At 35.4% G+C, this 12,934-nt stretch overlaps 1 protein-coding gene across 5 annotated transcripts in view; it reads left to right on the top strand.

The window, feature by feature from the left end:
• The window catches only part of AHCTF1 (AT-hook containing transcription factor 1), a 117,882-nt gene that overhangs the window by 65,044 nt on the left and 39,904 nt on the right, over nucleotides 1–12,934 (top strand). For all 5 annotated transcript variants that reach the window (XM_072647650.1, XM_072647646.1, XM_072647647.1 and 2 more), the window contains exons 20-25: nucleotides 1,614–1,760; nucleotides 2,455–2,642; nucleotides 8,011–8,155; nucleotides 8,233–8,364; nucleotides 8,868–9,015; nucleotides 10,258–10,408. In XM_072647650.1, coding sequence (XP_072503751.1) covers nucleotides 1,614–1,760; nucleotides 2,455–2,642; nucleotides 8,011–8,155; nucleotides 8,233–8,364; nucleotides 8,868–9,015; nucleotides 10,258–10,408 — 911 coding nt within the window. The remainder of the gene's footprint in view (nucleotides 1–1,613; nucleotides 1,761–2,454; nucleotides 2,643–8,010; nucleotides 8,156–8,232; nucleotides 8,365–8,867; nucleotides 9,016–10,257; nucleotides 10,409–12,934) is intronic.

Genomic DNA, 12,934 nt, shown 5'->3' with positions numbered 1-12,934 from the left:
ATGTCTAGGCTCTTTTTTTAATCATGGCTTTCAGGTAGTCCCATAATTTTTAAATTGTCTCTCCTGGATCTGTTTTCCAGGTCAGTTGTTTTTCCAATGAGATATTTCACATTATGTTCTATTTTTTCATTCTTGTAGTTTTGTTTTGTAATTTCTTGGTTTCTCATAAAGTCGTTAGCTTCCATCCACTCCATTCTCATTTTTGAAGAACTATTTTTTTCAGTGAGCTTTAGAACCTCCTTTTCCATTTGGCTAATTCTGTTTTTTAAAGCATTCTTCTCCTTGTTGGCTTTTTGGACCACTTTGGCCAGTTGAGTTAGCGTATTTTTAAAGATGTTATTTTCTTCAGGATTTTTTTGGGTCTCCTTTAGCAAGCTATTGACTTGCTTTTCATGATTTTCTTGCATCTCTCTCATTTCTCTTCCCAGTTTTTCCTCCACCTCTCTAACTTGATTTTCAAAATCCTTTTTGAGCTCTTTCATGGCCTGAGACTATTGCATATTTATTTTGGAGGTTTTGAACACAGAAGCCTTGACTTTCTATGATGTTATGCTTTATTCTTCCTCATCTGAAAGAATAATGGAATGAAAGAATGGAAGAAAATGCCTGTTCACCAAGAAAGTAACCTTCTGTAGTCTTATTTCTTCTCCCTTTTTTGGGTATTTTCCCAGCCAGTTACTTGACTTTTGAGTCCTTTGTCAAGAGGAGGGTATACTCTAGGGACCCATAAGTTCTCAGTTCTTCCAAGGTGGCACAATCAAGGGAGAGGAGTTTACTCCTCTCCTGACCTGCTCACTGATCTGGGAGCAACCAAAATCTTTCTGCCCAGAATCTGCGATTAGAATTCCCTCATCACAACCACCTCTAGCTCCACCACATCAGAGCTCCTCCTCACCTCAGGGCTGAGATTCAGATCAGTTGCTCAGTTCCCCCAGGGGCCCTAGGCGAATGGCTTCAAAAATGGACACTGCCTCTGCAGTGCCTGCTGCGGGTAGTCCAGACTACGCTCCCCTCTCCTGGATGAAGGATCCCTTCCATTGACTTTTGAAGCTGTCTGTGGTGTTTGTAGGTTGAGCAATCTGGGAACTACTGCTGCCAGTGGCTCCCTGAAGCCTGTTCTGGGCCCTATCCCTCCTGGACTGCACTCCGCGCTGGGCTGCCAAGTAATACATTTATTAACAGGAAATTGCAAGCCAAAATTACTTCAAGAACCTGTTGGTATACAAAAGGAAAGTCTTCAGATTTAGTTAGCATTGCTTGACTGAACAAATAGAAATTAACATAAACACATTTCTGTTTTTTACATTTCCTAACCCATCTAACATGAGCAAGACCCTAAATTATGCTTTATTTCTGCTCTTTTATTTTAGTATTCCATTCTTCTGAGAAAGAGTAGAGAAAAGACATTAAAACATTAATACCCACATATTTCTGGTATAAAGAAGATCAGTAATTAACTTTAGATCCAGCTATGATGGGTTTCTGAAACAATAAAAATACTTCCCTTAAGTAGTCTCCTTCCAAGCCTGTGTGTTACTGTTTTCTGATAATAACTAAACAAAGGATATGTACATTTCCATATTTATGTTTTTAGCCTTAATCAAGATTTCAAGACCATTTATTTGCTGCTTGATATTATATATTCTTTTCCAAATAAAACAGATACTTCAATTGAATCATTTCCAACTGCTTTTGCAATCCCTTGGGGTCTGGTTAAACTTATTCAAGGTTTTTGGCTTATAGATCATAATGACTATGAGGTAAGTATATAATTTTCTTCAGGTCACCTGAAGTTAAATTTCTGGAAAATTAGATTCAATCACTAAATAGATTACAATGAGATAAACTGCTTTTATTAATTGATAATCGCTGATATAGAGACAGGTTGAAATTTACTAGGTTTTCAATATTTGTATCATGAAAATATATTCAGTATAATGAAAAAATTAACAGTTTTTCTGTTGAATTTAGACTATTTTGGCTTGAAGCGGTGGCTTAGCAAACCCATCTGTGTATGTGTGCATGCATGCATGCATATGTACACGTAAATTTCTGTAGATTAACTGCTTTATTTAGACTTTTTAAAAATATCTTTTTAGAAAGCATTCCTTCCCCATCTGTCTTTTGACTAAGAATTAGCTATAATAGGAATTTCGGAATTGTAGTGCTAATTTAATTTGTGAGAACAGAAATGTTTACTTCATAAAGGACAGGATGGATTATTGAGCAATATAGTTAACACAAATGTTAAAGACTTAAGCTCCATTCATCATAACTTATATGTCCAGTAAACTAATTTATATTTCCCATTGTGATTTAGTAGCCCTTTTTCTTACAGTTACCAGTAACTGCTTGTATTATTTCAATATTGCCATAATATTTCTTTTGAGATACCTTCCCTTGACAATCTTAAGATTTTAAATTAATAAGAGCTTTTCTGTCTCCTTTCTACAGAGTGCTTTGGATCTCTTATTTCATCCAGCTACAATAAAGTCTATGTCATGGCAACATACAAAGATTATTCAGGCCTTCATGTGCCAAGGTGAACATAGACTAGCCCTTAGATACATTCAAACAATGAAACCATCTGTATCAAGCAGCAGTGAGGTTATGCTTCATCTCACTGTTTTGCTTTTTAATAGGTAAGTAGCAAAAGCATTTTTCATTTAGAGTTTGAGGTTAGGGAAAGAGTGAAATGTATAATTGAAAAATCATTTCATTGCTGTTTGACCTGCATTGATCACATGATCCTATTGTGAAATTTAAAGCTTTGTATTTTTATTATACTTAATCTCATGATAAAATTAGTTCGCATTTCACAAATGCTCACTAATTTGTGAAATGGGTTGGTGACCCAGGAGCATTATTGATGTAAGGAGAAACTGTCTTGGAATAATCGATAGCATAGATAATCAGGAGTTTATTATGTTTTAATTAGGTTAGGTGTTTTGGAGGAATGAAACCCTTTACATTTCGTCTTTGGTTGTGAACTGCTTGTATCATACTTTTTCTGTTTCTAATATTAGTTATTTAATCGTGGCATTTTCCCATTTGTTTCATTTTATCCTCATTTAAAATTAGCTTAAGGAGCAACTGTTAAGGAAAACTCTGATTCCAAATCTTAATTGGTTTATTATAGCAGCTTAGATATAGGGAGCTCTAGAACATTTCTATAATTCTTTGTAACACTCCTTTCTTACATTAACCATAATTCTCATTCACAGTTTTTGTGAATGTGTATATAGCAACATTGAAAATAATTGCTATGGTTGGGAGTTTTGGTAGAAAAGTTAAAATTTTCTGAATACATGAGTATTTACTCATTTGTATAATAAAACCAAATGGGGCAAAGATCAACTAAAATGCAACTGTGTATGTCTTGTCTTTGGACCTTTTAATTCTGTGTTTGTATTTGTTGCTCAACTACATATTTTCTTTAAAAAGGCATTTCCTTTACTCATCACTGATCTAATGACCACAGTATTAGTCACATTGCCAGTGACCCTGAAAAGAGGCGTCATAAAAAATATAAAGATGTGAAATTATCTTTAGTTACTAAATCATAATTAATTTAAGAGAATTGACCTAAACCTTTTGCCAAAATCTAATCCTGGTAGATATTTTCAGAGTTGGATGAGAAATGACAGTTACTGGAAAAATATCTGAAATAGAAATAAGAATCTAGAGATAACCTGACTAAAAAAATTTATTTAGAGAGTAACAGTCTGGCTTGATTTTTGGTAGCTAGGTATTATTGTTATTGTCTTTCTCCTTTATGAAAGATTACTGAAATGCTTCTGTTCCATCCTGTTTTTATTTTCTAGGGTCAGAACTTGCTCACTGTCATTTCATAGTAAATGGCACACCACTTCTGAAAAATTGCTGACCTAAGTCCTAATTCACATTGTTTATTTTTATTTGCCTCACCATATGCCTGTGTGCTCAATAGGCTCTATTGTCTTTTTTCCAAGATACTGTACAGAAACACTACAAATTCCCCGTATATATAATTCTGCTTACTCTTATGGAATCTAAAAATTCCTCAGTTATTTTGTACCCTCACCCAACACAGTAGCAAGAAAGTTAAACCCTTAAAATTGCTGATATTCCTGTTGTTGCAAAGTGGTGTTTATAGGCAGTATCCGAAAATGCCAAAATGGCATTTTTAAATTCAGCAACTACATAAGCACCGTCTTCTGTTGGTAGGGCCACAGAGTTAAATAAGATATTTTTCTTTCCCTCCAGGAGTTAAAAGAGTTTTGTAAGATAGATGTTATAACATATTAAATACATCAAAGTGCTTTAAGGTCAAGTTAGGGGGAAAAAAATTAAAGCTGTGGGATTATCCTAGAAAACTTAATTGACTGGGTTTTTTTCCTTTTACTTATGAGAGAAGTGAGAGAAAATGGGTTTACAATGACCAGAGAGTTAATTTGATTATAGATTCTTAAGAGAATGTTTTGAATGTTGTTGAAATACCAAGAAGACAGTAAAAAACACTGAAGATTTTATTGAAGGCAAAAAATCCACTTAGATGAAAGCTGCTTTATTAAAAAGCCTTTGATTTAATAATTAATTTTAAAGACAGATAAATTACATTGCACAAGAGATCATGCAGGCTGTACTTTCTGCACTCCTCTTTTATGAAAAAGAGGCATAATATGAGAAAACAGGATATCAGGATTTGTACAAGAAAGCAAGTTCCAGGGTATGTTTTGGTTAGATTCATCCCATGCTAGAAACCACCTCCATTTGTAGTATAGCACAGTCTTTGATCATGGTCATGCCTAGCAGTCATCAACAAAGGTTAGCTTTTTGTTCACTATGTGTTTACTGAAGCAAGGAGGTGAAGTGGGCAATATAAATAGACACCAGGTCTGGAGTCAGGAGCACCTTAGTTCAAATCTGACCTCAGATGCTAACTTTATGACACTGGGCAATCATTTAACCCTCTTTGCCTCATTTTCCTCATCTGCTAAATGTTGCCTCATCTGTAAAAGGAAGTGAAAAACCATTACAGCATTCTTTGCCAAAAAAAATCCTTAAATGGTGTCACTACTGAAATGACTGAAAAGTGGCCTTTCTAAGGTCCTTTTCAACCCTTAAGATTCAATTAGTTACATCAAGAAAGTGAAAACACAATTTAGTTTGGGGGTTGGGGAACCTGCAGCCTTGAGGCTACATGTGGCCTTCTAGGTCCTCAGGTTGACCTTTTGATTTGAGTCCCAGTTTTACAGAACAAATCTTTATTTAAGGGGATTTCTTCTATGAAGTCTGGATTCAGTCAAAGGACCAACTTGAGGAGAGATGGAGGGCCACATGTGGCCTCGAGGTCGCAGGCTCTCCATTTCTGGTAGGTATTTAAATAGTTAGATAATCAGATCACAACAATTTCTTTACTTATACCATAGCTGTTCACCTCTGTCACCACTATGCTGTATAGCTTATAATTGCCCTGCAGCATTATTTTACATTGCTGGATATAGTTCTTTTTAAAAAAAAAAAAATCTTTACATAATCAGGTAATGAAGATATTATAGTACCTTGATTCTTCATGCCTGTTTTATAATTTTGATGCTTATTGCTAACTCTCTTGTCCTGTTGTCGGAAGGGATTAGGTAGGCATCTTTTGATTATCTCTCTTGCATGTGTCTCTCTGGATTCACTACAATATCAGTTGCTTAGTATTTCTAGTTATTAATCACTGTTGTGTGAAAATAATATTTGTATGAGTAACTATGTTAGAAATTCAGGAATGAACAAGATTGATTTTCTCTCATTATTACATTAATCTAATTTAATAAAGGTAAAACAGTGCTGGCCTCCCAGCATTTAGATGTAATCTCTGCATTTTCTAAAGTGATACAAATATCATTCCTTTTCCTGGAAAAAAGTAATTGTTTTTTAAAAATCAATACTTGCTTCTCCTACCTTGTCCATGCTTTCTAATCTGTTGCCTTCATTGCCTCTTTTTCTTTTTGCTTACCTCAGAATTCCATTCTTTATTTCTTTCCATATGAATTTTCTTAGAATATTGATTCATTCTTTTGACTTAAATTATTGACAATTTCTGAGCCTCTGGTTGTTAGCTATCCATATTGTTTATGCTATCCATAGAGTTACAGCTTGAGAGCAAGATCTCTAAATAGAGATCTTTTTAGAGATACAGATCCCTCAAGATCACTTCATAGATGAACACACTGCCAGTATCATTTTGGTGGTAAATGGCAGAGCGAGCATTCCAGTTCTTCTGATACCAAATCTTCCATTCTTTTTCCTGTATCACAGTGTTTGCCTCTTCTCTTACTAGCAAAATCCTGTTGATTGATCAGTAGTGAAGTCGTGTTTCTCCTTTAGCAAATTCTTCTCAGCTCATGCAACTCACATTGAGTTCTTCTTTCAACCAATCAACAAACATTTATGTACTATAAATATTTAAACACTGTGCCAGATGTATCCTTGAGTATACATGGACAAAAAAACTGTGAAACCGTTTCTTTTCTCAAGGAGCTTACATTCTATCATTCTGTATCTATTTGTATAGTAAATATAGATTAAATACTATATATACATACATACGTACACAGTATTTAGTAAGGGAGAGTGTGCTACCGTTTGGGAGGATCACATAGAAGGTTCGTAAGTTACATTTTGAATGTGAGAAATCTTTGAGGTGAAAGTAAGAATGGAGTGCATTTTATGCATAGTGGAATAACACATAAATTAGAGAGTTTCATATATGAATTTTGATAGGCCCTAGTGTGCAAGAAAAGGAGTAACATATAATGAGCCTGAAAAGATAAGGTTATTAGTCAGGATGACCTTTAAAAGCCAAGGGAATTTAATTTTTTCCTAAGGAAGTAGAAAGTCATTGGAATTTACTGAGGAGCAGAGTGAAGTGGTCAAACCTGTACGTACACTTAATATACATTGGCAGCTGTGTAGAGAATAGATTGGAGTAGGGAGAGACTTGAGGCAAGGAGATATGGCACACAGAATGTTTCAGTAGTCTAGGCAGAATGTATAATCTTAAGTTGGCTGTGGGGAAAAGGAGTCAAATGCAAGAATTGTTGTGGAGGTAGAAAAGATAAGATTTGGCAGTTGATTGACTACATGCAGTGAAGGAAAATGAAGAGTTGAAGATAATGCCAAGGTTACAAATAAGGGAGAGTTTGGGAGAAAAGTACATTTTAAACATGCTGAACTCCTTTTTTCTTTTTTTTAATTCAGGGATTTTGATCTGTATGTATTGCCTGTTTTCACAGTTTTACTCACTATGACAGTATGATAGTAAGAGTTATTTGCATATCGTTAATCATCACAACACTGTGAAATAGCTAAAAGGTATTACCCCATTCTCTTTTTACAGCTATGTTAATCTGAGGTGTAAGAGTGGCCTAGGGACTTGTAGTTCAGTGATCTTTTCATTATACCATGCTGTGACCAGTTGATTTTTTCTGTGTCTTGCTTTTCTAGCTGCACTGTCAGTTCCTTTAGGGAAGGGAACTTGTCCTCTGCTTTTAATTTTTCTGTCCCCACAATTCCCAACACATTGCTTAGTAGTCAGTTTGAGCTCAATCTGAAGCTTGTTGAATTTTTTTTTTAAATTCCTAGACACATCAATCAGCCGACAAGCATTTATTATTTTGTGGCAGTTTCTGTGCTAACACACATGCTTTATAAAAATGCAAGCAAAAAGAAAGACAGTCCCTCCTGAAGGAGCTTACATTCTATAGAATAAGACCACACATCGAAAGAGGTTGAAAAGTGTGAGAGATGTTAATAGGCCAGGAGATACAAAGGGAGGAAAAACAGTCTTTGTTTACAAGGAATGTGGTAAATTTTTTTTGATAGTACCTTTGGCAGGAGTGTTGTGAAGGAAGAATTTTGCAGACTTTAACGTAGTAAATGAAAACATTTTATGAGCTATTGTGTGAAAGTACTTATGAGTTCCTCAAAGGACTGGGAATTTTGCTGTAGAATAATGAAACTGTCAAATACTAATTGCAGGTGTATGGTTGAAGCTTGGAGTCTCTTGCGGCAACATTCAAACAGGTTAAATGTAGAGGAATTACTTAAACACATGTATGAAACCTGCCAGGAAATGGGCTTAATGGAAGATTTGCTGAAATTACCATTCACAGACACTGAACAAGTAGGTTGTCATCAAAATAAAGTTTTCAAAATTTGAAGTTAGTTTGATAGGTGACTAATCCATTTTATTTCTCTTAGGAGTGTTTAGTGAGATTTTTGCAGTCCAGTGCTGGTGTTCAAAATCATGAATTACTTTTAGTTCATCATTTACAGCGTGCCAATTATATACCTGCATTGCAGTTGAATCAGTCTCTGAAAGTTAATCTCATGGTAAGATTTAATTTTCTATTCGAGGAAGCGAGATAATAATATTAATAAAAATAGTAAAAGTTTTCTCAGTTTTAAAATTCATCAAAGAAATGTGAATCATTGTTATACTTTATGTAGAAGAAACCGCAACCCAGATAAGTTTGAAAAGACTTATTAATCTATCCTTCTTGCATATATTAATTGTTCTCAGATAACTGGGGAAATTTTACCTGCCTTACTTTATTTCACTTCATTATAGAAGAAAAGAGAGGGGACTGGCAATTAAAAACTTAATAGGAAAGGAACTGAAGATTAGGTAGGAATTGTGATATTTTTGCAGGTATTTGAATTTAGTACAGGAGGGGATTTTTTGGACTAGAGGAAGGGTATATGAGGGAGTTTGGTGTAAATATTTATAGTTCATTTCACAAGACCTTAATTTCTGTATATATAAGGTCTGTATAGATGTTTCAGGATTGATTTTTCCTGCATGTTTACATATATGGTTTTTTTGTCTTCAATAGAATGATCGTGATCCTCGTTTGAGGGAGAGGTCAGTTGCTAGAAATTCCATACTAGATCAGTATGGTAAGATACTTCCTAGAGTACAGCGAAAGTTAGCCATGGAACGAGCTAAACCCTATCATTTGTCATCTTCAGTTTTTCGAGAAGGTAAGATTTCACTTGAGATTCTTCACTTAACCCTGTAATCCCAAACTGATGATTAGCCCAGCTTTGTAAATAATAAGTTCAAATTTAGCATTTCGGAAGCTTTTTTTTCTTTTCACCAGCTTCAGAGAAAATTGGTGAAAGACTCAGAAAAGAATATATAAATGAATTAATTATTCTTTGCCATTTTTATAGTTCTCTTGTTGGTTAACTAGGGAAGTTATTTTTTTGATACATTGTAATTTTTTTAAAAGATTTCCACAAAGAAATTCTTCTGACTAGGCGATAAACCCTGGTAATATCTTTTTCTACCCTAGTAACAATATTGTGCATAAAATAGATCTTTTTTTCATGTTTAACCCATAGTAGATAGCCAAAAGAGACAGTCACCATCTTCTAACAATAATAATTACCCTTGAATAGCAAAACACTTCTTATTCATCATCTCATTTTATCTACAGTACCCCTGATGTGTGTGTATGCACATGAGTGTGCACATGTGCTTGCATGCTCATTTTATAAGTGAGGAAACTGATACTCAGGTTAAGGGATAAACCATGTTTATCTACATCTTTTCCTAACTCCAGGTTCTGAACTCTGCATGTTGCCTCTCATGCATAACTTTTAATATTGTGTCATTTGTTAACTTTCTCTAATAACAAGAGCGTAGAGCAGTGAATAGAACAGTGGACCTGAGGTCAAGAAGTCCTAAGTTCAAACTTGTCTCAGATGCTTACTAGTTATGCTCCCTGTGCAAGTCACTTAACCTCTGTCTGCTTCAGTTTCCTTAGCTTTGAAATGGGGACAATAACAGGATCTACCAGATAGGTTAGTTTTGAAGATCAAACGAGATAATATTTGTAAATTGCTTAGCACAGTGGCTGGAATATAGTCGGTGCTACATAACTGCTTATTTCCTTTCCCCTTCTCTCAGCTGTTTTCTCATTCTTTTTTTTCTTTTATGAATCTTATCTGAACTCCTCTTGATTTTTCATTTTAACAAACATTAAACATTTACTCTTTGCTGAGAATACAAACAACAAGTGAAGTGTCTTCGTCACCGTGCTAATTGTTTTGGTTTCCTGACTCAAACTTTGGCCCCTAGATGCTCATCTAAATGTGGGAGGTGTTCAGATAGAGGTGTTATATCAGTTTTCAAGGTATGTTAAGGAGAGTTCATGCTTCATTTAGAGACTGAACTAAGTTGTTTCTTAGATATTTTTCAATTTTTAATCCTCTTTTCAGTTTCTAGACCCAAGCCTCTATCTACTGTTGCAAAACAAACTACAGCAGGAACCATACTAACAAGAGCAGCCTTCATCAGCAATGTATTATCAAAAATTGGAGAGGTTTGGGTTGGGAATGAATTGAAAAATAACTTATCCCCTTACAGTAGGTAAGTATATTTCTATTTTTTAATGCTTCCTGTAATTATGTGTTTTGCGTATTTGTCAGCGAAAGACTTCTTAAAAATGTAATGTTTGCTACAAAAAGGCCAACCTTCTCTTAGAATTTAATATTATTGGAGAATACAACTAGAGCCCATGATCCCAAAATGATATTTTGGGTGGTTTTTTTTTTAACCTTTACAAATAATTATATTATAAAACAGGGACAGTTATAGTTGGAATTATATCTGTAAAATCAGAAAGATGAAGAAATTTACTCCACCAGTATTGGTTCACACCTTTCCTGCAATTTACAGTCTTTGAGAGTTGCATGGATGGTGCAGTGTAACATGACTTGATATGATTGGCGCAGCCAAAGTGTCAGAAATAGGGCAAGAATCTTAAGTTTTTGGTTCCAAGGCCAGTACTTGTATCTCCATATGTAATCTTATCCATTGCTTCTCCGTAATTACATAATACCTCAAATAAAGTACTGGTCTGTTGCCTTATGAAGACACAGAAATGTGACCTATTTTTGAAGGCCATGCCAACAATGCACAACCTACCAAGCTTGATAAAGCTTTGAATATGCATCCTGAAATGAACTGAACTACATAATAAAGCCAAAAGGGACCTTAAAGGCCGTCCTTTAGTCTAATGCTTTTGTTGTACAAAAAAGGAAACTGAGATCTAAATTAAATGACTTGTCCAGCATCAGACAGAAAGTAGCAAGTTGCAGATCCAGGCTTTGAACCCCAGGTCTTAGAATTTTAAGTTTAGTACATTTCTACTTAAGTTGTTGTTATGTTCATCCTTCATTGCCAAAGAAGACCATGCCATCAGAGAAATGATGACATGACTTGCATTTGACTTTGTTTTGAGTGAGGGAGGGCTGTGCAGGTCACCAGCCTCACTTCTCCAGAGCCATCTGAATCCAGTGACCAGATGTTCATCAGGATGACTGGAGATGACCCAGGATACACTGGGAGACCTTGGCGTTCTTCATTCTATACACCATGGCCAGAATCCTCTTCCTAAAGCAATGAGAGTCAGTGTGCTATAGGGAAAAGCTTGCTGGATTTGAAATCAGGGGACCTGGGTTTGAATTTTGGTTCTACTACTTCCTGTATGTGTGATCTTAGACAAGTCACTTAAACCTCTCTGGGCTTCAGTTTCCTCATCTTCTACATCTGGCACTGTAGGGAACATTGTTGGCCCTACTCAGCTCTCAGGACCTTAGACATGTAGGCATCAATCAAGTGCTTAGCCATACTCTTAAAACAGCTAGGTGGCTCAGTGGATAGAGTGCTGGGCCTGAAGTTAGGAAGATCTGAGTTCAAATCTAGCCTTGGATATCTGCTAGCTGTGACCTGGCTAAGTCACTTAACTTCTGTTTGCCTCAGTTTTCACAACTATAAAATGGGGATAATAACACCTGTTTCCTAGGGTTGTTGTGAGATCAAGTGATATGATATTTGTAAAATACTTAGCACAATACCTGGCACGTAGTAGGTCCTTAGTAAATGCTTATTCCCTTCCCCTTCCTGCTCTGGAGTAACTACCACATTCCTGTGCTTGTTCTGCTTTGTGAGAGGGTGCAGGTCTAGAGTAGGAGTACCGCTTGTAACAGGGATAATCAGTTGAATCCCTGATGTGTTAGACTGGGATCCATTCCTCGGAACTAGACATGTCCTCTCATCTTTTGCTGAGTACACATGCAGCAACTCCTGATTGGCCTTCCAGTGACTTGTTGGTTGTATCAAGGGTGGTTAGTACCTGAGCTTTGGAGTGTATGAATTGTGGTAGAGGAACCTCTTAGTAGTCTATAAGGAGGGATAGGGATTATACCTGTCATTTCATTAGAATAGAGAAGTCCCAATCTCCCAATGTAGGTTGGTACTTTTTTTTTGTAACTTAGAGTCTTACATGAGAAGTTCTTAAGCTTTTTAGATGTCGTGGACTCCTTTGGCAATATAAGGAAGCCTATGGATTCCTCAGAATAATTTTTTTTTTTTTTGTTACCCCTGCTCCAATATGGGAGTCTCTTCTTATTGGTGGAGGTGAATGTCCTGCCCTGCATGAGGGATAGAGTGGTGTTGGTGAGAGGTGAGATAGCTCTAGCCTAATATATATATTATAATATATATATAATATAATAATAATTAATAACTATGTATTAAGTGCCTGCTTTGTGTCAATCATGGTGCTGGGGATGCAGATACAAAGAATGAATTAATCCCTGCTTGAAATTAGTCTAATATTCATTTTCTTAGTGTTAAGTTTGGTTAGGGTCATCATTGGTTTGACCTCAGGTTGATGAATTTTTCTCCAGTAGTAACTCTTGAAGACCATAAGTTATAGAGGGCTTTTGATTTACATTGGTGTAAGTATATATACCACCAGAATCACAGATCCATTTGAAGTATGATTATATTTTGCATTCTTCATAGATTGTAGGACTAAGATTTTTCCTTTCCTAAAAATATTAAATAAAAATTTAAATTTTTGTATATTAATTTCTTAAATTTAATGCT

Source organism: Notamacropus eugenii, chromosome 2, assembly GCF_028372415.1.
Source record: "Notamacropus eugenii isolate mMacEug1 chromosome 2, mMacEug1.pri_v2, whole genome shotgun sequence".
Taxonomy (NCBI): domain Eukaryota; kingdom Metazoa; phylum Chordata; class Mammalia; order Diprotodontia; family Macropodidae; genus Notamacropus; species Notamacropus eugenii.
Note: the sequence above shows the minus strand (reverse complement) of the source record. Positions and strands in the feature narration are given on the sequence as shown.